Here is a 26343-nt window from a genome sequence, read left to right as displayed (position 1 = left end):
TCTTTATAGACAGTGATATACTCTTTTTTTATGGCCATGCTGTGCGGCTTGCGGGATCGTAGTACCCCGACCAGGGATCGAACCGGAGTCCCCTGCAGTGGAAGTGCAGAGTCCTGACCACTGGACCACCAGGGAATTCCCAACAATGATATACTCTTATGAACATATTCTTACGCCCTTAATTTGTCTCTAACTTGGCTCCTCAGTCTCAGTCTCCACCTGTGTTGCCATCACCCTTGCTGGCATGAATTCTACATAACAGTTGTTTCTTTGATTATTTGCTTCTGAATGAAAATGTGGCATGAGTTATAAAAAGTGCTTCTTTCTACCTGTGTACCTAGAAATATGTAAATGTGCCTAGCTTCATAAAATAAGGTGTAGTTTTAACTTACTAAATCATTAAACATAACCAAATTATTTGTTTTAATTCATAGGTGGCTACGTCATTTATTAGAACAATAGAGCTTGGAGGGAAAGGATATGCACCATCACCATCTGATCCTTTAAGGACACATATAAAAGGATTGTCTAATTTTATTAATTTCATTGACAAATTAGATGAAATTCTTGGAGAAATACCAAATCCAAGGTATGACAAATGGGTGTTATTAGTCTGTCTTTAAAACATCACAGAATCAGAGGTAGATTAAAAATTAAGAGCTATTGAAATGACCAAGCATCAGACTAAGCTAGGAAGAAGAAACAAAATATCTATATGAGGGAGGGATAAATTAGGAATTTGGGATTAGCAGATACAAACTACTATATATACAGTAGGTAAACAACAATGTCCTACTATATAGCACAGGGAACTATATTCAATATCCTGTGATAAACTATAATAGGAAAGAATTGCTTTTACTGTACACCAGAAATTAACATGACATTGTTAATGAACTATACTTAAATTAATAAAATATCTAGATTAATAAATTATAATCACATGACCTTTCCCCCTAAATTTCTGCTTATCTGTCATTCTAAAATTTTTGCCAAAGTCAAATGACATGTTCAAATTAAATTTGACTAGAGAAGAGGGCTTACCATTCATTTTTTTTCTGGAAGAAATAGATTTTTGAGGATTGGAAATGACTGAATAGATAATTTCTTTAAACGTTTTATTTAGCAATAAAGGAAACTCATACCAAGAATGAGTCAGGAAAATTGATAAAAATATGATGAATTTTATATTCCATTTTCTGCTACGTTTTTTTCATTTTCTTTTTTTTTTTTTTTACATCTTTATTGGAGTATAATTGCTTTACAATGGTGTGTTAGTTTCTGCTTTATAACAAAGTGAATCAGTTATACATACACATATGTTCCCATATCTCTTCCCTCTTGCATCTCCCTCCCTCCCACCCTCCCTATCCCACCCTCCCTATCCCACCCCTCCAGGCAGTCACAAAGCACCGAGCTGATCTCTCTGTGCTATGCGGCTGCTTCCCACTAGCTATCTACCTTAAATTTGGTAGTGTATATATGTCCATGCCTCTCTCGCTTTGTCACAGCTTACCCTTCCCCCTCCACGTATCCTCAAGTCCATTCTCTAGTAGGTCTGTGTCTTTATTCCTGTCTTACCCCTAGGTTCTTCATGACATTTTTTTTTCTTAGATTCCATATATATGTGTTAGCATACAGTATTTGCCTTTCTCTTTCTGACTTACTTCACTCTGTATGACAGACTCTAGGTCTATCCACCTCATTACAAATAGTTCAATTTCGTTTCTTTTTATGGCGGAGTAATATTCCATTGTATATATGTGCCACATCTTCTTTATCCATTCATCCGATGATGGGCACTTAAGATGTTTCCATCTCTGGGCTATTGTAAATAGAGCTGCAGTGAACATTTTGGTACATGACTCTTTTTGAATTATGGTTTTCTCAGGGTATATGCCCAGTAGTGGGATTGCTGGGTCATATGGTAGTTCTATTTGTAGTTTTTTAAGGAACCTCCATACTGTTCTCTATAGTGGCTGTATCAATTTACATTCCCACCAACAGTGCCAGAGGGTTCCCTTTTTTCCACACCCTTTCCAGCATTTATTGTTTCTAGATTTTTTGATGATGGCCATTCTGACTGGTGTGAGATGATATCTCATTGTAGTTTTGATTTGCATTTCTCTAATGATTAATGATGTTGAGCATTCTTTCATGTGTTTGTTGACAGTCTGTATATCTTCTTTGGAGAAATGTCTATTTAGGTCTTCTGCCCATATTTGGATTGGGTTGTTTGTTTTTTTGATATTGAGCTGCATGAGCTGCTTATAAATTTTGGAGATTAATCCTTTGTCAGTTGCTTCATTTGCAAATATTTTCTCCCATTCTGAGGGTTTTCTTTTGGTCTTGTTTATGGTTTCCTTTCCTGTGCAAAAGCTTTGAAGTTTCATTAGGTCCCCTTTGTTTATTTTTGTTTTAATTCCATTTCTCTAGGAGGTGGGTCAAAAAGGATCTTGCTGTGATTTATGTCATAGAGTGTTCTACCTATGTTTTCCTCTAAGAGTTTGATAGTTCCTGGCCTTACATTTAGGTCTTTAATCCATTTTGAGCTTATTTTTGTGTATGGTGTTAGGGAGTGATCTAATCTCATAGTTTTACATGTAGCTGTCCAGTTTTCCCAGCACCACTTAATGAAGAGGCTGTCCTTTCTCCACTGTACATTCCTGCCTCTTTTATCAAAGATAAGGTGACCATATGTGCGTGGGTTTATCTCTCGGCTTTCTATCCTGTTCCATTGATCTGTCTTTCTGTTTTTGTGCCAGTGCCGTACTGTCTTGATTACTGTAGCTTTGTAGTGTAGTCTGAAGTCAGGGAGCCTGATTCCTCCAGCTACATTTTTCGTTCTCAAGATTGCTTTGGATATTCGGGGTCTTTTGTGTTTCCATACAAATTGTGAAATTTTTTGTTCTAGTTCCGTGAAAAATACCAGTGGTAGTTTGATAGGGATTGCATTGAATCTGTAGATTGCTTTGGGTAGTAGAGTCATTTTCACAATGTTAATTCTTCCAATCCAAGAACATGGTTTATCTCTCCATCTATTTGTATCATGTTTAATTTCTTTCATCAGTGTCTTATAATTTTCTACATACAGATCTTTTGTCTCCATAGGTAGTTTTATTCCTAGATAGTTTATTCTTTTTGTTGCAGTGGTAAATGGGAGTGTTTTCTTGATTTCACTTTCAGATTTTTCATGATTAGTGTATAGGAATGCCAGAGAGTTCTGTGCATTAATTTTGTATCCTGCTACTTTACCAAATTCATTGATTAGCTCTAGTAGTTTTCTGGTAGCATCTTTAGGATTCTCTATGTATAGTATCATGTCATCTGCAAACAGTGACAGCTTTACGTCTTCTTTTCCGATTTGGATTCCTTTTATTCCCTTTTCTTCTCTGATTGCTGTGGCTAAAACTTCGAAAACTATGTTGAATAAGAGTGGTGAGAGTGAGCAACCTTGTCTTGTTCCTGATCTTAGAGGAAATGCTTTCAGTTTTTCACCATTGAGGATGATGTTGGCTGTGGGTTTGTCATATATGGCCTTTATTATATTGAGGAAAGTTCCCTCTATGCCTACGTTCTGCAGGGTTTTTATCATAAATGGGTGTTGAATTTTGTCGAAAGCTTTCTCTGCATCTATTGAGATGATCATATGGTTTTTCTCCTTCAATTTGTTAATATGGTTTATCACATTGATTGATTTGCGTATATTGAAGAATCCTTGCATTCCTGGAATAAACCCCACTTGATCATGGTGTATGATCCTTTTAATGTGCTGTTGGATTCTGTTTGCTAGTATTTTGTTGAGGATTTTTGCATCTATGTTCATCAGTGATATTGGCCTGTAGTTTTCTTTCTTTGTGACATCCTTGTCTGGTTTTGGTATCAAGGTGATGGTGGCCTCGTAGGATGAGTTTGGGAGTGTTGCTCCCTCTGCTATATTTTGGAAGAGTTTGAGAAGGATAGGTGTTAGCTCTTCTGTAAATGTGGGATAGAATTCGCCTGTGAAGCCATCTGGTCCTGGGCTTTTGTTTGTTGGAAGATTTTTAATTACAGTTTCAATTTCAGTGCTTGTGATTGGTCTGTTCATATTTTCTATTTCTTCCTGATTCAGTCTTGGCAGGTTGTGCATTTCTAAGAATTTGTTCATTTCTTCCAGGTTGTCCATTTTATTGGCATAGAGTTGCTTGTAGTAATCTCTCGTTTTCTTTTGTATTTCTGCAGTGTCAGTTGTTACTTCTCCTTTTTCATTTCTAATTCTATTGATTTGAGTCTTCTCCCTTTTTTTTCTTGATGCGTCTGGCTAATGGTTTATCAATTTTGTTTATCTTCTCAAAGAACCAGCTTTTAGTTTTATTGATCTTTGCTATCGTTTCCTTCATTTCTTTTTCATTTATTTCTGATCTGATTTTTATGATTTCTTTCCTTCTGCTAACTTTGGGGGTTTTTTGTTCTTCTTTCTCTAATTGCTTTAGGTGCAAGGTTAGGTTGTTTATTCGAGATTTTCTTGTTTCTTAAGTTAGGATTGTATTGCTATAAACTTCCCTCTTAGAATTGCTTTTGCTGCATCCCATAGATTTTGGGTCGTCGTGTCTCCATTGTCATTTGTTTCTAGGTATTTTTTTATTTCCTCTTTGAGTCCTTCAGTGATCACTTAGTTATTAAGTAGTGTATTGTTTATCCTCCATGTGTTTGTATTTTTTTACAGATCTTTTCCTGTAATTGATATCTAGTCTCATAGCGTTGTGGTCGGAAAAGATACTTGATAAAATTTCAATTTTCTTAAATTTACCAAGGCTTGATTTGTGACCCAACATATGATCTATCCTGGAGAATGTCCCATGAGCACTTGAGAAAAATGTGTATTCTGTTGTTTTTGGATGGAATGTCCTATAAATATCAATTAAGTCCATCTTGTTTAATGTATCATTTAAAGCTGGTGTTTCCTTATTTATTTTCATTTTGGATGATCTGTCCATTGGTGAGAGTGGGTGTTAAAGTCCCCTACTATGAATGTGTTACTGTCGATTTCCCCTTTTATGGCTGTTAGTATTTGCCTTATGTATTGAGATGATCCTATGTTGGGTGCATAAATATTTACAATTGTTATATCTTCTTCTTGGATTGATCCCTTGATTATTATGTAGTATCCTTCTATGTCTCTTGTAATAGTCTTTATTTTAAAGTCTATTTTGTCTGATATGAGAATTGCTACTGCAGCTTTCTTTTGGTTTCCATTTGCATGAAATATCTTTTTCCATCCCCTTTCAGTCTGTATGTGTCCCTAGGTCTGAAGTGGGTCTCTTGTAGACAGCAAATATATGGGTCTTGTTTTTGTATCCATTCAGCCAATCTGTGTCTTTTGGTGGGAGCATTTAGTCCATTTACATTTAAGGTAATTACCGATATGTATGTTCCTATTCCCATTTTCTTAATTGTTTTGGGTTCATTATTGTAGGTCTTTTCCTTCTCTTGTGTTTCTTGCCTAGAGAAGGTCCTTTAGCATCTGGTTTCGTGGTGCTGAAGTCTCTCAGCTTTTGCTTGTCTGTAAAGGTTTTAATTTCTCCATCAAATCTGAATGAGATTCTTGCTGGGTAGAGGAATCTTGGTTGCAGGTTTTTCTCCTTTGTCACTTTAAATGTCCTGCCAGTCCTTTCTGGCTTGCAGAGTTTCTGCTGAAAGATCAGCTGTTAACCTTATGGGGATTCCCTTGTGTGTTATTTGTTGTTTTTCCCTTACTGCTTTTAATATGTTTTCTTTGTATTTAATTTTTGACAGTTTTATTAATATGTGTCTTGGCGTATTTCTCCTTGGATTTATCCTGTATGGGACTCTCTGTGCTTCCTGGGCTTGATTATCTATTTCCTTTCCCATATTAAGGAAGTTTTCAACTCTAATCTCTTCAAATATTTTCTCAGTCCCTTTCTTTTTCTCTTCTTCTTCTGGAACCCCTATAATTTGAATGTTGGTGAGTTTAATGTTGTCCCAGAGGTCTCTGAGACTGTCGTCAGTTCTTTTCATTCTTTTTTTCTTTATTTTGCTCTGCAGTAGTTATTTCCACTATTTTATCTTCCAGGTCACTTATCCGTTCTTCTTCCTCAGTTATTCTACTATTGATCCCATCTAGAGTATTTTTAATTTCATTTATTGTGTTGCTCATTGTTGTGCGTTTCATCTTTAGTTCTTCCAGGTCCTTGTTAAATGTGTCTTGCATTTTGTCTATTCTATTTCCAAGATTTTGGATCATCTTTACTATCATTATTCTGAATTCTTTTTCAGGTAGACTGCCTATTTCCTCTTCATTTGTTAGGTCTGGTGGGTTTTTATCTTACTCCTTCATCTGCTGTGTGTTTTTCTGTCTTCTTATTTTCCTTATCTTACTGTGTTTGGGATCTCCTTTTTGCAGGCTATAGGTTCGTAGTTCCCTTTGTGTTTGGTGTCTGTCATTTTCTTATGCATAAATTTTTGATTTGTTTTTAAATGATACTGGAATTAAGTGGTGTTTTTAATCAGATAGACTCTTATTTATAATATTGGTGTATTTTATGGTGAGTTAATTTTAGATTAATTTGTGGGGGGCAGAAATGGGTTGTATATGCTAGCAATCATGAGAGATCATTGTCAGTTTGATGGGTATGCCATAGCATAGTACTAATAAAAATAGCTGGTATTTATTGAACACTTACTATGCATCAGACATTACACTGAACTCTTTATGGGGATTATCATTTGATCATTAAAAAAAACCTTACATTGTAGTTGCTAGATAAATACTCAGTTTGGAGAGGAAGAAACTGAAGCACTGGTGTAACTTACCTTAGTCACATTTGAAGCTGGTGTTTCCTTATTTATTTTCATTTTGGATGATCTGTCCATTGGTGAGAGTGGGTGTTAAAGTCCCCTACTATGAATGTGTTACTGTCGATTTCCCCTTTTATGGTTGTTAGTATTTGCCTTATGTATTGAGATGATCCTATGTTGGGTGCATAAATATTTACAATTGTTATATCTTCTTCTTGGATTGATCCCTTGATTATTATGTAGTATCCTTCTATGTCTCTTGTAATAGTCTTTATTTTAAAGTCTATTTTGTCTGATATGAGAATTGCTACTGCAGCTTTCTTTTGGTTTCCATTTGCATGAAATATCTTTTTCCATCCCCTTTCAGTCTGTATGTGTCCCTAGGTCTGAAGTGGGTCTCTTGTAGACAGCAAATATTATTAAATATTGTTATTAAGTAGCAGAGTTGGGATCTGAATTCACTTCTGACCCAGGGACCCATTCTCTTAATCGCTATATTTTATTCTATGAAACGTCTTTCCATTTTAAGATTCCAAGAAGAATTTTTTTCAGGATTTTATTCTGAATTGTTTCCTTCTGTCTTCTTATATGGATATCTATTACAACGAAGTGAATTTGGAAGAGGGTTTGAATATGACTTATAGTCAATATCAGTGACATCTGAATTGCTAAATAATATATTGGCCAGCCATTTCTTCTGAGATAGCATATAATTAATTTTAAAGAATACTATATTTTTGGCAAAGCAAAATAGATATATTTTGTTGAAGTTAAATGGTACTATAGACTTACAGTAATAAAATCCTCAGAGGAATTGACTTTTAATATTTTTATGTGTGTTTATTTCTCTATTTACCTCATTTAAATGAAATTTTTATGCAGCTATTTTTAAAATTTTTATTGAAGTATAGTTGATTTACAATATCATGTTAGTTTCAGGTATACAGCATAGTGTTTCAGTATTTTTGCAGTTTATATTCCATTATAGGTTATTATAAGATATTGGGTATAATTTCCTGTGCTATACAGTAAATCCTTGTTGCCTATCTATTTTATGTATAATAGTTTGTATCTATTAATCCTGTACTGCTAATTTATCCCTCCCCCCTCTCCCCTTTGGTAACCATAAACTAGTTTTCTTGTCTGTGAGTCTGTTTCTGTTTTGTATATATGTGTATTTGTCTTTATTTTTTTAGATTCCACATATGAGTGATATCATTTAGTATTTGTCTTTCTCTGTCTGACTTACTTCACTACGCATAATATTCTCTATGTCTATCCACAGTGTTACAAATGGCAATATTTCATTCTTACCTGTTGGATTAAGCGCTAGGGTTGCTTCCATGTCTTGGCTATTGTAAATAGTGCTTCTCTGAATATTGGGGTGCATATATCTTTCCGAATTAGTGTTTTCATTTTTTCCAGATATATACCCAGGAGTAGAATTGCCAGATCATATGGTAGTTCTATTTTTAGTTTTTTAAGGAACCTCCATACTGTCTTCCATGGTGGCCGTACCAGTTTACATTCCCAGCAGCAGTGTTTGAGATTCCCTTATCTCCACATCCTCTCCAACACTTGTTATTTGTAGACTTTTTGATGATAGCCATTCTGACAGGTGTGCGGTGATACCTTATTGTGGTTTTGATTTGCATTTCTCTAATAATTAGCGATGTTGAGCATCTTTTCATGTGCCTGTTAGCCATCTGTATGTCTTGTCTGGAAAAATGTCTATTCAGGTCTTCTGCCCAAGTTTTGATTAGTTGATTTGTTTTTTGATACTGAGTTATATGAGCTGTCTGTATCTTGGATGTTAAGCCCTTGTTGGTCTATGCAGCTAATTTTGAGTTTCAATTTTAGGCATTATTTATTAACTTCCTACCATGGAAGATGAGGATTTGCCACACACTCACCAACCTCCCAATACTCCTCTTTTCCTCTCCCCCTCCTACCACACACACAGACACATACACACACTTCTCTTCTTCTCTCCTTCTAATATAGTTATACCACAGTATCAGGTTAAATCATATTTTAGGGTTTACATTATTATAACTCTGTAATTATTACCTACAGCTATATTATATACTGTTATTATACTTCCTTTCTTGTATACATTTTTGGTTTTTTCTGGAGTCAATGATTATCTACTTTTTTCTCTTGCTTTGCTTCTTATATATTTATTATCAATTCTTTATCAAGTTTGCCAGTGAAAGTATACAATTTCTTCTTTTTTATTAGGTCATCTATCAGTTCTGAATTTTGCCCTTGAAGACATTCCTTCTGGAGAGTCATCTATCTTCTTCATTCAGTCTGTATACTTTTGCTTGCTAGGCCTGTTTCAGAGTGTCAGCCATGAAGCTTCATCACCTTGTGAATTTTCTTTGCCTCTGCCTTGTTTCCAGGATTCCATGACTTTATTTTTAATTGGTTAAACCCCTTATTTTGCTCAAGTAGCTTTCTGAGAAAAAGTAAATGGGAGATATATATCATTATTCTCACATTTGATTGTATGTGATCTTATGCTTCATTTATTTCTCCAAGGTTATTTAATTTATATGATCATTTTTCATCTGCTTCCTGGATAGTCTTTGTTTTATCTAGTTGAATGTTTTTCTTTTTGCTTCTGTTGCCCTCTTTCATGTTCCTAAAATGTAGGGTGATTCTGGACTGTTGTTTCATATTTAGGAATGAGACCCTATAAGGGTGATTAGCAGCTCTATACAGTGGACTTCATTATAGCATAGTAGCCACTTGGCTCTTTTATTGGGAATTCTCCAAATGTGAATAATTGCAGGTCTTTTCTTTGGAACTTACCCCCAAATTTCCACAATGGCATCCTTTAGTCTCTTTCTGAAAGCAGGAAGTCTGGCTAGCAATATTCTGGCATTTGAGGGAGGGTAGGTTGATGCTGAGCCACCCAGTTCAATATGTAGACTTTTGCTCAGTCCCTCTGTTTTCAGTCATTGGTACCTATAGGTCTGGAGCCTCTCTGGCTTAGTTTCTTCAGCGTAATCCTGCTTTCCATGCTGAGGTGACAGAAGTGCACTAGCCTGATTGCTCAGAATAAGAGAGGAGATTCAGGGGTCTAAGTGTTCCTCACATAGACTGTCAACCAGCTTTCTTATTTGCAATGACACCTTCACCATAGCCCTCAGTATTGCCTTCAGTTTCTGAGATTACTTCTTATTGGTGTATCTTTCAGCAGTTAACTTATGTTGTAGCTTTCTGTGTTCTGGGTAGTCAGTTATCACCTTTCCATCTGCTCTTCATCTTTCTGTACTTTCATGATATGTCTCTGCTCTCGACTATTGTCTCCTCTCCCATTCTGTTTTTCTTTATAGATTTAAAACATTTTCCTTTTTGTCACTTTAGTGGCACTTTAGGAGGGAGCAGATATAAGTGCATATATTCAATCCAATGTAATTTGTTATAATTACATTCCTTTTTGGAGGAATTTCTAGTTGGGGTAAGTTAACAGGGTAAAAGTACATCCATACATACACTTTTGTACAAAAGGGTAGAAGTACGTTTTAGAGGCACCTAGGGTACACTTCAGTTCTTCAATTTAGCAGCCATCTATTTTGAATATCCTGTTTGGTCATAATGAGCAATTAATCTGTGTTCTAGGGACGATACTGAAGAAGTGGGTGTTTAAATAGTCCATCTGAGCAATCTCTATTTTCTTCTGTAAGGTGATTTTTGCATATGTTAAGTATATATGCATTTCATGGTTATAAATAGTAAAGTTATCAAAAACTTAAAACATGTATTCTATTTATGTAATAATGGAAAGATGTACAGAGGAAAGGACAATTGACCTAGTTTGTGGGAGCCGGGGATAAGAGTGTCAGGAGTGTTTACCTGGATGTTTGTTAACGGTTGAGCTTAAGGATGAACTTGAAGGAGTTAACCAGACATGGAGAATGGTGGTGAAATGAAGTCCAGATGAGGAGAAGGGAGGATATTTCCTATAGTATGGGTAACCTATTGGGACAATGTTTCATTGGTTATTCATTTTGTCTCATAATTTCAACTTCTACTAGTCCTTTAGCCACAGTCTATAAAGATTATAAGAAAAAACAACAAATCATCTTCTGTTTTTGTCAGTTCCTTCCTTTTATAGCTCAAATTCTTGAAAAAATACTGTCTTTTATTCCACTTCCCAATTTCTAATGATTTAAAATATCTTGAATATGTCTCATGAGGCTGTAAACTCTATGAGGGCTTTATTGATTTTCTTCACTAATATTCCCTAGCCCTAGAACAGTTTCTGGCACAGAGTAGGCACTCAATACTTATTTACTTGTCTGTGTTTAACTGACTCACACTTATTCACTTTTCCACTCTACTGAAGCTGTTTTGCGAAAGATCTTCTTATGATCTTCTAGTTGGCATAGCCTCTGGTCTCTTTGAGTCCTGAAGTTTGATCATTTTCTCTTTTAGAGCTCTTTTCCCCATAACTTCTGAGATTTTGTTTTCTTATTTTCTACTTAGCTCTCTGACTGCATATATGCAAATTCTAAATCCATATTTCAGTGAAATCCAAACTCATTCCTGAGCTTCCAAAATGTATCTTTATGTACCTATAGGTTGTTATGTCAAATGAAACTCAAACTTAGCATCTCCCAAGCTAAATCTTCATCTTTCCCTGCGTACCTGCTTGATGGGTACCTCCTCCCAAAGTACCCAGCTTGATGAAGCCTTTCTGCCTCCAGCTGCCCAAGCAGAAATTTGAAACATATGTTTTTATTATTATTATTTTAGTACATCTTTATTGGAGTATAATTGCTTCACAGTACTGTGTTAGTTTCTGTTGTACAACAAAATGAATCAGCCATATGCATACCTATATCCCCATATCCCCTCCCTCTTGAACCTCCCTCCCATCCTACGTATCCCACCCCTCTAGGTGGTCACAAAGCACCGAACTGATCTCCCTGTGCTATGCGGCTGCTTCCCACTAGCTATATATTTTACATTTGGTAGTGTATATATGTCCATGCCACTCTCTCACTTCATCCCAGCTTACCCTTCCCCCTCTCCATGTCCTCAAGTCCATTCTCCCTTTCTCTGTCCCTTCATTCACTAAGATCCATCAATTCTTCTTACTTAACATTTTTGATATTCGTTATCTCTATTCCTGTAGCTACTATCTTATTTCCATTTTTTATGGAAAGTCTGTTTTCAGACTTTCATCCTTTCTTGCCTGGACTTTTTTTACTTATCTCCAAGTTGTTCATTCTGCCTCCAGTCTTGAGTTGCCCCATCCTGTTGTTCTCACTGCTGTCAGTGGTCTTTTCAAAACAGCAGATGTTACCGCCATAATTAAAACCCTTCAATGATTCCATATTAGGTACAGGATAAAAATCCAGAAACCTCAGTATGGTGTACAAATTCTATACTCTCTACCTCCTGATTGTATCTGACCCTGGCCTCTGTCCCTCAACCTTAAAACTCAGAGATAAAAATGTACCCTTGTACATTAACCCTTGTAGCTGAGTGTAAGTTTGTACTAATTGTCTTATAATAGGGTGGTGGTGGTGGTAGGGAATCACAATAATCTTTGAGTCCAAGGAATGGTGGGGAATAGACAGACAGGGGAGGAATCCAAATCACACTTACCTCTCTGCCGCCAGCTTTTCATCAGACCGTCTTAGCTATAGTATGGCTGCATTTCTACACTTTGCCAGTAGGTGCCACCATAAAATACATACTGTACTTTCACCTGAAAAACATCTTAAATTAGGAGTTTCAGGTTACATAAGTTAGTTAGCACCCTGTTGTTCAAATGTTTAAAATTCTGTATTTCAATTTTATTACATAACAACTTTTTAGTACACACCTGCATTATATTTATTGGACTAAATATTATGCATTTATAGAATGTTAAGTCTAGCTGAAATTATCCAGTCCAGAATCCTAGTGTTACATTTCTCATTTTAAAATATTTCAGAATCATTTTTGATACATTTCATGTAGTACCTTTAATCACATTTAATTTTTAAAGATACAATTTATTTAGCAAATAGTTATCAAATTCTTAAAGATGGTAGGGAAAAGACAAGTCATTCTATATAGTAAAGGTAGTCAATAATTCATTAAAATATTACCCATTATTTGTATTATTGCTTATTGTTCTCTTTCAGTCACTGTGTTTTGATTCAGTCTTGGGGATTTAATTGTGTTTTTCCTCACTAGCTTCATTTTTCTGTGTCTGCCCCAGAGCTTTAATGTGATGCATTTAGCAGTCAGGAACTTCGGTTAACCTCTTTCTCACCTAAATTCTTCTATTAATGTTTATCCAGAGTAGTCATATCTTCTGGGATGCTTTCCTGAAGACCTCCTTCTTCTCTTACCTCGTCACTTAAATCCCCTCTATACCTTTGTTATCTCATTGTATCAACTGATCAATCGTGACCTCTTAAAAAGAAATCTTTTATCCATTTTGTATCCCCAGTGCCTATGACAAATGTCCTGGCATCATTTGGATTAAAACTTCAGGCGTTTCTAGGCTCTAGAGGCAAGAATTTGAATTATGCTATGTTGCTGAGCAGGTATTTGAAGAGCTAATGTCGGCTCTTATAGTGAACATATAGCAATAGACTAGTCATAGCACTGGTGTTTGCGGTATTTTGCTAAGGGTCAAAATGCTGAGCTTGGCAAGCAACTGAAATACAAATCCTATGAATTTTTCCTAAATACAGTTCATTCAGGGGATTATATCATCTTTAAAATTTAGAATATTTGTTCTTGTAGAAGGAATGGGAAAAGAGGGCAAGGGTGACTTTTACCTTTAATAGTACTGAAAGCCTTTTTTTTCTTTTTTGTTCTTATAACTGATACTGTGACACTTTCATATTTGATTATCCTTCTGAATCTTTTCCAAAACTCTTCCATTAGAGATTACTTCCCAGAAAAAGCACATGGTGTTAACTATGTTTTCATTTTGGCTACATTTCATCCAATTATTTTCTGTGTTTTTAATTGAAAATTAAGAAAAAGCCAGTTGGAAAAGAGTGCCTGTTTACATAAAATAATTCTTAAGAGTCCGTTCAGACTTCTGATTACAGATGTATAGCAGGCTAGGTCCCTTGATTGACCCTTCCATTGAAAATAATTAATACTGCTGGACAACATATTTATAAAGTACTTAAATGCATTGATGAGTAGGTGAATGTAATGAAAATAGGCCAAAAACTGGGTGAAGGAAGAAAGTCATAGAGGGAAGTCAAGAAGGGAAGCCAGCTTTTATTTTGAAAGAACTTGCTGAATTTGGTGATCTGGAGGGTCTGTTCTTATAGTCACTAAAGTCTGAGGGAGGGGGACAAAGCTCAGGGACTGCCCAAGGTGAGGTGTCTGTTGGGACATACCCAACGTGTAGGGTTACTACCCTTTCAGCATAAAATGAGCTAAGAATGAGAGCTTTAACTTGATATAGGGTTTCTATGAAAGCCTACTTGGTAAAATGTTTTAGCACATTATTTAAGATTTAGAACAAGACAAGAGTTCCTGTTCTCATTTCTTTTCAGCGTAATATTGGATGTCCAATTCAGTGTTGTAAGGCAAGAAAAAGAAATATGAGATGTAACAATTGAGAAGGAAGGAATAAAACTCTATTTAGTGATAATATGATTGTGTATGTAGAAAACTCCAAGAATCTAAAGGCAAATTATTAAAATTAATGGTAGAGTTTAACAGTGTTGCTGGGCACAGATCAATTAAAAAAAGCAATTGTATTTCTACGTCATAACCAAATAGAAAATGTTTTTTTTTTTAAAACTTCAAAAATATAAAATACATAGAATAAATCTAATAAAAGCCATACTAGCTACCTTCCCCCTTGGAAGGTTCAGACTCAGTGTGGAAATCTCTCTCCCACTCAGAGTTTGCATCCTGATCATATTGCTACTAGAGATTTTTGTCCTCAGGAAAACCCCCATTCATCCTGCTTACCACTCACAGCTTTCAACTTTCCATTCCAGCTTTTGTTACTTTTTTAGGGAAGCAATTGGGTGGTACTTGGAGATTTCCCCCGATTCTTACCAAGCTTAGTGGAATGTTCCCCTAGAGTAACTAGTCTGCCATAGTGTAAGTTGAAACTCTCTAAGTGCATTTCTACTGCAAATAATAATAATATGAAAAATAGTAAAATATATGTCTTTTAACCTTACAAGTAAAAACTTCACACTCTTATGTGTGATAGCGGTCATTTATTCAATAGCGATATCAATTATTTCTTCTGTGTGCCAAGTTAGTATGATGATTAGTAAAATATGGTTCCTTTCTCAGGGAGCTAATTTTTTCATGAAATGTTTCCCAAGCTTGTCTAGTCATAAGAATCACCTGTGATATCTTCAAAAGAAATGCAGCTATTTAGTATCCTTGTCTGGAGATTGTGATTCAGTAAGATGGGATCTGGAGCTGATATTTTATTTTATTTTATTCTATTTTATTTTCTATTTTTTACTTATTTTTTATTTTTCAAGAATCAGGCCCTTTTTCTTATACGTGCTCTGGCCAGACTCTAACAAAGGGCTGTTTGGCCATGATCCACATCAAGCTCAGCAGATGACGTATAGGTGAGCCCCTAACCCCTAAGAAGGACAGCAGTGCACTGAAATTAGCACATCACTGAGTGGGTTCTTTGTATCAGCAGAGACTAATCTACTAGTCTCCCTTTCAGATATTAACCAGTTACATTGTTAGTATTTGCATTACTCCTCCTATATTTTAGACCCATTTATTAGTGAGGGGACCTCCTTCTTCTCTGGCTTCATGTGTCCATGTGGAGGAACTTCCTCCAGAAAACACTACATTTCTCTGTCTACCTTTCATTCATTCTCCCCGACTCATAACTGGTAAGATTATAAGAACTGGGTATGGTTCCCTCAGCCTCTTTCTCCCTTTTAGAGCCGGCCTGCCCTCCAGGTGGACGTGTACTCACTGGAGCTGACATTTTAAACAAATGCTGAATATGATTCTGATGATCAGGCAAATTTGGAAGATACTGATGTAATGCACTCTCTGCAGTTTTCTTCTAACTTTCCTTCTCTATTTGGACAAGCTATTTGTATGTGAACGGTCATGTTTCCAGTGTCGTTAGGGAACCTAGCTTCTTTCCTAAAATATAAAGCCTGGCAATAAGGCAGTGAGGATGAGCACTATTCATAATTTCCTTTATGCTACTATAAAAGTCACAGAGAGGTTAAATAGCATATTCAAGGTAGAAAATGAGGGAGCTGTGATGTGTGCTTAGGTTGTCTGACTCCATAGCCAGACCACACCACCTTCTCATTAGACACTGTGCAGCCTTTCCAGGGATACCTCTAGGGATGGAGATCTCTTAACTTCAAAAAAGAGCCCTCTTTTATTGTTGGACACCTTTAATGGACCAAAATCCTTCCTCCTTGTAACATTGATTTTAGGTCAGCCTTCTAGAGCAGAACTGCAACCCAAATTCATTGAAGTTCAGGCTCAGTATAAAGAAAGAATTGATTTCATGTTTGCAAAAATACTTGTCTGTTGGCCATAATTGGTCCAGTCTCTGGTTTCCTTTAGATTAGTATTAACTAGTTTAATTTCCTCTTCCATATAATAACCCTTCTCATGTTAGAGTGCAATATCATGTATCTAAGGTCAGTCTCCTTCCTTACCACCTTCTTCCTAGCCGAGAACAAACACTGTGTGTTCTTGGACAAGCTATTAAACCTTTTTGAGACTCAGTTTTTTCATCTGTAATTTATGGGTAATAATACTTATTGAATTGGTTTAAAGATTAAGTTATGTAACCTTATCATTAGTGTACAGGAATGCTAGAGATTTCTGTGCATTAATTTTGTATCCTGCTATTTTACCAAATTCATTGCTAAGACAGTCTCTTCAATAAGTGGTGCTGGGAAAACTGGACAGCTACATGTAAAAGAATGAAATTAGAACACTCCCTAACACCATACACAAAAATAAACTCAAAAAGGATTAAAGACCTAAATGTAAGGCCAGACACTATAAAACTCTTAGAGGAAAACATAGAACACTCTATGATATAAATCACAGCAAGATCCTTTTTGACCCACCTCCTAGAGGAATGGAAATAAAAACAAAAATAAACAAATGGGACCTAATGAAACTTAAAAGCTTTTGCACAGCAAAGGAAACCATAAACAAGATGAAAAGACAACCCTCAGAATGGGAGAAAATATTTGCAAATGAAGCAACTGACAAAGGATTAATCTCTAAAATTTACAAGCAGCTCATGCAGCTCAATATCAAAAAAACAAACAATGCAATCCAGAAATGGGCAGAAGACCTAAATAGACATTTCTCCAAAGAAGACATACAGATTGCCGACAAACACATGAAAGAAACACATCACTACTCATTAGAGAAATGCAAATCAAATCTACAATGAGGTATCACCTCACACCAGTCAGAATGGCCATCATCAAAAAATCTAGAAACAATAAATGCTGGAGAAGGTGTGGAGAAAAGGGAACCCTCTTGCACCAACCCTCTTGTTGGTGGGAATGTAAATTGATACAGCCGCTATGGAGAACAGTATGGAGGTTCCTTAAAAAACTAAAGATAGAGCTACCATATGACCCAGCAATCCCACTACTGGGCATATACCCTGAGAAAACCATAATTCAAAAAGAGTCATGTACCACAGTGTTCATTGCAGCTCTATTTACAATAGCCAGGACATGGAAGCAACCTAAGTATCCATCGACAGATGAATGGATAAAGAAGAAGTGGCACATATATACAATTGAATATTACTCAGCCGTAAAAAGAAACAAAATTGAGTTATTTGTAGTGAGGTGGATGGACCTAGAGTCTGTCATACAGAGTGAAGTAAGTCAGAAAGAGAACAAAAAAATGCCTTATGCTAACACATATATATGGAATCTAAAAAAAAAAAAAAGTTCTGAAGAACCTAGGGCAGGACAGGAATAAAGACGCAGACGTAGAGAATGGACCTGAGGACACGGGGACGGGGAAGGGTAACCTGGGACAAAGTGAGAGAGTGGCATGGACATATACACACTACCAAATGTAAAATCGATAGCTAGTGGGAAGCAGCCGCATAGCACAGGGAGATGAGCTCGGTGCTTTGTGACCACCTAGAAAGGTGGGATAGGGAGGGTGGGAGATGCAAGAGGGAAGAGATATGGGGATATATGTATATGTATAGCTGATTCACTTTGTTATAAAGCAGAAACTAACACACCATTTTAAAGCAATTATACTCCAATAAAGATGTTAAAAAAAAATTAAGTTATGTAGGATTTTAGGTTTTCAATGAGAGGTAGTTTGTGTTATCTTTGTTGTACCTAAAGGTATGTATTTTAAGTATACTGCATGTATATAACTGCATCTGAATCTTTTATCATATATCATGTATAACTAAATGATTTCATCTAGCTTTTAAATCAAGGAAGAAGTAACTTACCTTACTGAAATAACTTGCTTTTAGAAAAACTTTTAAATTTTGTTTCTAATGGTTCTCATCCTTTTCTTAAATATGTTACTGTTTGATTTCTAAGATTAAAGCCATATTCTTTGAAAAGTGTTGATTAACTCTGAGAATTATATTTTCAAGCTTATAAGCATATTGACATTTCTCATACCATTATAAAAGTGATCTTATTTCTATTTTCAGTATTGCAGGGGGTCGGATACTCTCAGTGATAAAGATGCAGCTGATTAAAGGCCAGAACAGCAGGGATCCTTTTTATAAAGCAATAGAGGACGTTGCTCAAGATTTGGATTTGAGGATTAAAAGTATTATCAATTCTCAACAAGTAGACTTAGCTCTTAGTACCACTGACATCAGTCCTGCACGGGTAATGAGGTTTTTATTTTTCATTATCCTTCTGTACAAAACATTATATCATCTACTTGCTGTAGAAATGGTTTACAATTGCTACTTAAGTCAGAAGAATGTGTTTACTCTGTTATAAGATGTTGAAAATATAAGTTTCTCAATAGATTATGCAGGATTATGTTCGACTTGGGTAAATCATAACCTCTATGGGCCAAATTGTCTCTGTTTGTTAAAGAAGCACATTGGATAATCTTCAGTATCCCTTGTAGCACTAGAAATTTATAATTCTTGATGGATATTAAGGTGTTTTGTCATATTTTTCAATAATTATTTTTATAAAACAATTATTTTCCCATTTAATCAGGTATAAAATAAGAGTCTGGTGTCTCTGGTTATGACCCCAGTACTAGGCACTCCACAGAACAACAGCAGAAATAGTTTCTACTCAGCAGTTTATTTTTCTTTTATAGAATTTTTCTATTTCCGTGATCTCTTATTTACTACTTCCATTGCCAGATTACTGCAGACATTAGGAATTTTTCCTATGCTTAGTAATTGTTTAATTATATATTCCAGAAAATTTACCTCTTTCTTGTTTTTCTTACATAGATTGTCTGTCATTATAAGGTATTAAAACTATAGTTTTATAGGAGAAATTGACTACCATGTCTTTAGTTCTAGAACAGAATTTTGGAGTACGTGTTACAGTAATTCATTTGTTGCAGTTTAATTGTTCAGGTAACAAAATCCCCTTTTTATTAGGTATAATTGTGATAGCCCATGTATGAAGAAAGACTTTTGCTTAATTTTTATGATTCACTTATTTTTCTGCAGCCCTCGGGCACTATTTTTAGCTATTTTCTATAACAATGCGTGTTTTTAGTTTAACTTGAAGGCGGGACATGGGGGAGATTCTGAGTTATTTCCCCACATATTTCATGTGTGTTAACACTTCCTATGACAGCTTGGCTCAAATGACAATCAGGTTTTATTATAAGTATAAATCAGGAACTGTCACAGCTCAGATAATTAAGAGTGCCCAATCTCTCCCATTTCCTGTCACAAGAAATAAAGATGCAGACAACCTGGTTCTTAATTTTATGTTTTCAACCAAATTAGACATCTTTGAAAAATAGAAATCAGTAATTCTCAATGAAGTTAGTATTAAACAGTATGGACTTCTCTGGTACTAATGAAAAATATATGTCAAGCACTAGATTGTGATAGGCAATTTGTTAAAATTCTGGTGTAGCTATACATTACAGTTCACTTGGTAGCCTGAGTCAGCCAAGTAGAGAAAGGAGGCCAAGACCATGTTGATGAAACCTGAGGAAAGTGGTACAACTATAACAGATGTCCTCAAAAGGGCGACTCTGATATTTAAGCACAATGTCCAACAACCCTATGGGTTAGGCACTATCATCATCCCTATTTTACCAATGATTTAACTGAAGCACAGTGAGGTTAAGCAACTTTCCCAGAGGTATACAGCACATACAACTGGTTAGTTGGTATGAACCCGGCCAGAAATGCCATCAGAGTTTGTTCTTACGTGTGTCTATGTGTAATATTATCTTATCATATATTTTCCCTATTCTTCCATCTAGTTACTAAGTTTTTCCAGCTCTTCCCTTTTAATCTGCTTTTTCTTTATCTCCACAGCTACTATTTTAGTTCACTGCTACTACCTTCTTCATTTCTGAGCTGGACTATTACAGTCTCTTAATTTGTGGTCCTGTCTCCAGATTTAATAACAGTCTTACCCTGGAATATAAATATTTTACACATTCCCATCATTGCTGTCATTTTTCTAAAATGTAAATAGTATCATTTTATTTCCTTGCTTAATAAAGGAAGAGATTTTAACCTTGTAACAGATTGACTTATAACTTCTTTGTCTGATATACAATGCTTTCCCAGGCTCATCTCACATGACTCCCTGTCTGTTACCCTGATCTTCAGCCATTTCATGCCATGTAGTCTCTGAAAATACCATGTTCTCTCTTACCCTTTTGTGTCTCCTCTATGAAGCCATCCTTGATCCCAGGGTAAATTGATCATGACCTTTGGATGTGCTCCCACTGCACAATTTATACATTCTCTTCGAAATAGCACTTAGGGGACTTCCCTGGTGGCGCAATGGTTAAGAATCCGCCTGCCAATGCAGGGGACACGAGTTCGATCCCTGGTCCGCAAAGATCCCACATGCCGCGGAGCAACTAAGCCTGTGTGCCACAACTACTGAAGCCGGCACGCCTAGAGCCGGTGCTCCACAACAAGAGAAGCCCGCGCACTCCAACGAAGAGTAGCCCCCACTCGCTGTAACTAGAGAAAGCCCGCACACAGCAACGAACACCCAATGCAGCCAAAAATAAATAAATAAATAAATGAATAACTAACTAAATAAATAAATATATTTAAGAAAAGGAACTAACACTTAGCACTCTGTAATGCCATTATTGGTTACTTATTTATTTTATAAAAGAGCCTACGGGTTCCTTGAGACACTAGTTTTTACCTTTGTAGCCTTAGCTTCAAATGCAATTCTTGGGACTTAGTATGTGCTTATGGGTGATTACTGAATGAATGAAGGTCAACTAGTTTTTTTATTTTTGCATTTGAGTAGATCTGTACAGCCATCTGTGGGGTTGGTATTCAGATCACCAGAATCTCACTTCTGGTATGAGAGAGAAAAAATATCAGTATACAAAGAAGTTAAGTCACGAGGCTGAGATCACATAGATTGTAGCTAAACTTTCTGACTTATAAAGACTAATGTTATTTTGACCAAAATCTAATGTCTTCCTTTGATGATACTATTTTCTATATTTTTTGTGCTTCTGGAAGTTCATAAGATTGATTTTATTATGGCTTGAGGGACAAATATTCACATGCCGTAGAGCCACTTCTCGTGGCTGATTTTTTTATAGCTTAATAGAAGAGGAAGAACAATAGCACATGAAATGGAAAAGAGTGGCTGATTGACCCAGCTGGGGTGATTGTTACATTTATTTGAAATTGTTTCCTGTTCTAGCCAAAATCTCATGCCATAAACCATGGCACTGCATACTGTGGCAGAGATACTGTGAAAACTTTACTAGTTCTTTTGGATGAAGAAGCAGCCAGTGCTCCTACCAAAAACAAAGCAGAGCTTTTATATGACGATGAAAACACAATTCATCATAATGGAACTTCTATTCTTACACTTTTTAGGTAAGTAATGTGGAAGTTATATGTACGTGAATATTAACTTAAGTCTATAAAGGAAATTTTTGAAAAAAACACCTCATTTGTTATAAAAGAAATACATGCTATGGATAGGAAACTTGGGAACTACAGAAAAGTGTGAAGAGAAAAAATAAAAGTTAGTTAAAGGGAGATTGAACATTTGAATGTGAGGGAGTTATATATAAAAGTAGTATTTTGTGAGAGTATGAGTGGTGTTTTTTGTTTTTGTGTTCTTGTTTTTTGCTGTGGAAATATTTGCATAGATATTTGTGTCAAAAACTTTGCTAAATGCTTTCACTTATATCAGCCCTCACAGCAGTATCTTTTAGTAGTCTCCCCAATTTATAAGTGAAGAATTAGAGACTTGAGAGAGATAGCAAGCAATTTGTCTAAGTTGGCAAGCAGCAAAGGTGTCTTTCTTCAGAACCTGAGGTCTCTGCTCCAAAGATTGTGCTATTTTGCTTGAGAATAGGAGAGTCGGTATATACCAGACTTACACTGGAATTGACATTTACTTGTTCTTCATCGCATTATGAAGAAAATACTAAATTACTGTTGGTATTCTGTGCAAGACATTGATACTCACCAATTTTAACAGCAATTCGGTCAAACACTGAGTTGGTGATATTTTTAATTAATGAACATTCATTTATAGAAACATTTAAAATTTTAGAATAACGGTTTAAAATTGTATTATTACATTGCGGAGGATTTTTTAAAAATTGTCCTGTTTGATCTTTTCTATTTTCTGCTTGAGCCACTTTCTAGAAATCTGATTTTAGTCTAAAATTGTTCATATCTATCTATGATTGCTTTACCTTCTCTCTCTCTCTCTCCTGTGCTTCACTATCTTTTCTCTTTAAAGAGAAACTTTATAATGCTCTATCATTCAGTGTTGTCTTCTAATTCCTTTGCAATGAAAATTTATTTTATCAATGATTTACTTATACCCTGTGTTGGAATCCCAGAAAAGAGTTAAAGAAAATGAACCTTTGTTTTTTTCCTCCTGTCAACTTACTTCTGTTTAACAAAGTTTGCTTTTAGGTAGAAATATAAATGATTTAGATTTTCTCTTAGATTGAATTCTGTCATTTTCTTAGAGAAAGTTATTTTGTGTTTGTAGGATTTTCTAAATAAAATTAATCCCCACATACATTTTAAAGAGGTATTTTTCTATACTCAATTATGTGGCCAAACACATTTATAGTTACCTTAGCATTTTCAATTGTCATTGTGCAGACAAGTACCAGTCCATGGTAAAGTATATTTTTAAGGGTCTGCATTGAAATGATAAAATTAAGGACAATGTATATGAATGTAAGTCAATGTAAGGTTATAAACTAGTCTTTCTTAGAATAGACTATCCTTTATTCTTTTTATAAAAAATAAATTTATTTATTTAATTTATTTATTTTTGGCTGTATTGGGTCTTCGTTGCTGCGAACAGGCTTTCTCTAGTTGTGGCAAGCGGGGGCTACTCTTTGTTGCGGTGCATGGGCTTCTCATTGCGATGGCTTCTCTTGTTTCAGAGCATGGGCTCTAGGCACACGGGCTTCAGTGGTTGTGGCACACAGGCTCAGTAGTTGTGGCTCGCAGGCTCTAGAGTGCAGGCTCAGTAGTTGTGGCACACGGGCTTAGCTGTTCCCCGGCATGTGGGATCTTCCTGGACCAGGGCTTGAACCCGTGTCACCTGCATTGGCAGGCGGATTCTTAACCGCTGTGCCACCAGGGGAGCCCCCTTTATTCTTATGTAATGGTCTTTTGACACAAAGGGGTTATGACTCTGGCTCTATTAAGCTAAAAAGGAATTTACTGAGGAATCCATGTTTGGCTCCAAATTGCCAGTATCTCCTTCTCTATGATGTCTTCTCTGACCCTCCTATTTCTAAACTATGCTTTTCTCTTTTGAATTTCCCTGCCATGGCATCTGTCCTTTTTTATTTTGAATTTTAGTTATGTGGATATCTTATTTCCCTTACTTAGATCAAGATGCCTGAATTCAGAGCCAGTGAATGAATGAACTTTCTATTCTTCACAACATCTTATACAGTGCCTTACATATAGTAGAAGCTCAAATATTTAGTGGCTGAATTAATTAATTAAGCAAATTATTAGTATTTAGAACTCTCAGAATAGGAATATGGACACTTTTAAGTAGTATTGTAAACAACTAGTTTCAGTTGTTCAGAATAAACTTTGATTCTCTAACTGCTTTTGGATAGCGGAGAGGTGTAAACTAGTTTAAAAGCTACTTTGGTTTATAAATTTTTGCTTTTTTTGGACTAGATCTCCCACACAAGTGAATAATTCATCGATGAAACCCCTAAGGGAACGTATCCATATGTCAGTGCAAGAGAAAACAATTAAGGTACAATTTCATATACTGTCATGAAAATGATAAAAATCGGTTTACTTTTAGAAGAATAAATATATAAAGCTGAGCTGGGTATTATAAACATACATTATACATGGAACAATAGGGATTAAATGGAAAATAAGTTATGACAGTTGACACACAGAAACTTTCCTTTTAATACAATCTTGACTAATCTGTCTCTGGTTTATTCAATACCTTGGACCTAAAAGAAGGAAAGGAATAAGCACCTGCTATGGTAAGTGTTCAATAAATATGTGTTCAGTGAATGAGGGGGAAAATAAAGAGGAGATGGTTTTCTCATTTACATTTCTAATATCTTAAACTGAATCTTGAGAGTCCATATAATTTCAGTTTTGTTCCCATCTGAAGACATAATGGCAGAATATAATTGATTTTGGATTGAGACAAGGAGAACATTTCACATTGTTCATTGACTAGAGCTATTCTTTATATTTTCACTTGGTTTGAACTGAGTATCCCAGTTCTCATTTGAAACATTTGTGCCTATAAGTAGTCAGTAACATGTTTTTAGGCACTTAAATTTTTCTTGGTCTTATTTTTCAAAAAAGAAGCTTGTTTTTAACTCATTGATTTATTCAGCATACATTTATTGGGTATCTGCTATGTGCCAGACACTGTTCTATGGTTGGGAATTCATTCATTTGTTCAACAAAATTTTCATGTAAAATTTACAATTATCCTTAAATTATCAAATAATTATTCATCTTTTGATATAACTTTGAGAACTCTAATTTGTTCTTTATATTCCCATTTGGAAAGTTAGTCCCAATTAGCAAAGCCTTTAGTTATCTGTTTCTTCTACATACCCCAAATCCATTTAGTTTATTTAGATTAATAAGTCTTATCTTCCTAGTGGTTATTAGTAGCTGTTAGCAGTTAACATCTATGGAATACATCATTGATTTTTATATAATTTTTCTGTGAAAAAACTTGTCAATTCTTTGTTATATTAACCTAAGTACTTGTAGTCGAGGTGTAAGATTTTTGAAAAAAACACCTAGCCTTTGGACTTGATTAGAAACGGAAATGTAACAGATTCTTTAATTTTTCCCTGCTATGGCTACTGACAAACTTTAATATTTTCATTTAAAAATCATTGGGAGATGCAAGAGGAAGGGGATATGGGGATATATGTATACATATAGCTGATTCACTTTGTTATACAGCAGAAACTAACACAACATTGTAAAGCAATTATACTCCAATAAAGATGTTAAAAAAAATTCAAATAATACCATTAAACAGTGAAGTAGATATCTGTAAACTACTTAGAAAATTGTCTGGAACCTAATAGATTAATGATAAAAGTTATCTTCCTATGCAATCTTCTATATGTAATAAATTCAGGTAAAAAGTAAAAAAATAAAAATAAAGATCATTGGGATATTTTGTTAAACTAAGTAAATCAAAATGAAAAGATCTGTCTGAATAATGAGAAGGTGTTTTTAGAAATTGGTAAGAGTCAACTAATTACTGTAAAATTTATGAACCAATTTGTAAAGTTTTGGGAGGTAGAAGAGACAGTATCTGATCCAGTCTCATCTATAGATGAGGAGATCAAAATCCTTGAGAAAGCACCTTATCCAAGATATCATAACTACCAGGAAATATTTTATGCCATTGTGCAAAGCCATGGATAAATACTAATAAGACTATAATTACATTGCTTCTGTTACTTAATAGTGGAGCTGGCTTACTCCACGTAGCTCTGAAACTAAATGGCAATAGAGAAAGGAAGGAATTGGTGTTTATGGTTATATTTTATAGTACAGTACTCTTTATGAAAGCAAAGTGTGAAAATAATTGGTTTAGCCAGGTATACAGCTGAACCATGGCCAGATCGAGTACTTGCTGGAATAACAAAAAATGCTGCTAATATTTACTACTAAGTAACTATGGAAAAGTAGTTTAACAGCTTTTTACCTTATTATCCTGTTACTTTTTCTCTTTTGGCATTTAATTCTCTTTTTTATCATGGAAAGGATATATGATCTACACTTGAAAAACTGTCTTGGAAAGACAAAGGTAGATACTGTTAGAGAACTTAGAATTTTGATGTTGTAGATCATACTTGATTGTGAAATATCCATGT

General features: G+C 35.3%; 1 protein-coding gene across 2 annotated transcripts in view; it reads left to right on the top strand.

Moving 5' to 3' along the window:
* The window catches only part of PARPBP (PARP1 binding protein), a gene marked incomplete at its 3' end in the record, with an annotated part of 83481 nt that overhangs the window by 46514 nt on the left and 10624 nt on the right, over positions 1–26343 (top strand). Inside the window, exons 6-9 of one of the 2 annotated variants that reach the window (XM_079935990.1) lie at positions 435–589; positions 18461–18644; positions 21660–21838; positions 24140–24221. In XM_079935990.1, coding sequence (XP_079792116.1) covers positions 435–589; positions 18461–18644; positions 21660–21838; positions 24140–24221 — 600 coding nt within the window. The remainder of the gene's footprint in view (positions 1–434; positions 590–18460; positions 18645–21659; positions 21839–24139; positions 24222–26343) is intronic. The other variant, XM_079935991.1, reaches the window with a different exon arrangement.

The sequence above is a fragment of the Stenella coeruleoalba genome (genome assembly GCF_951394435.1).
Source record: "Stenella coeruleoalba genome assembly, chromosome: 11".
Taxonomy (NCBI): domain Eukaryota; kingdom Metazoa; phylum Chordata; class Mammalia; order Artiodactyla; family Delphinidae; genus Stenella; species Stenella coeruleoalba.
This window is presented reverse-complemented; position numbering and strand designations above follow the sequence as displayed.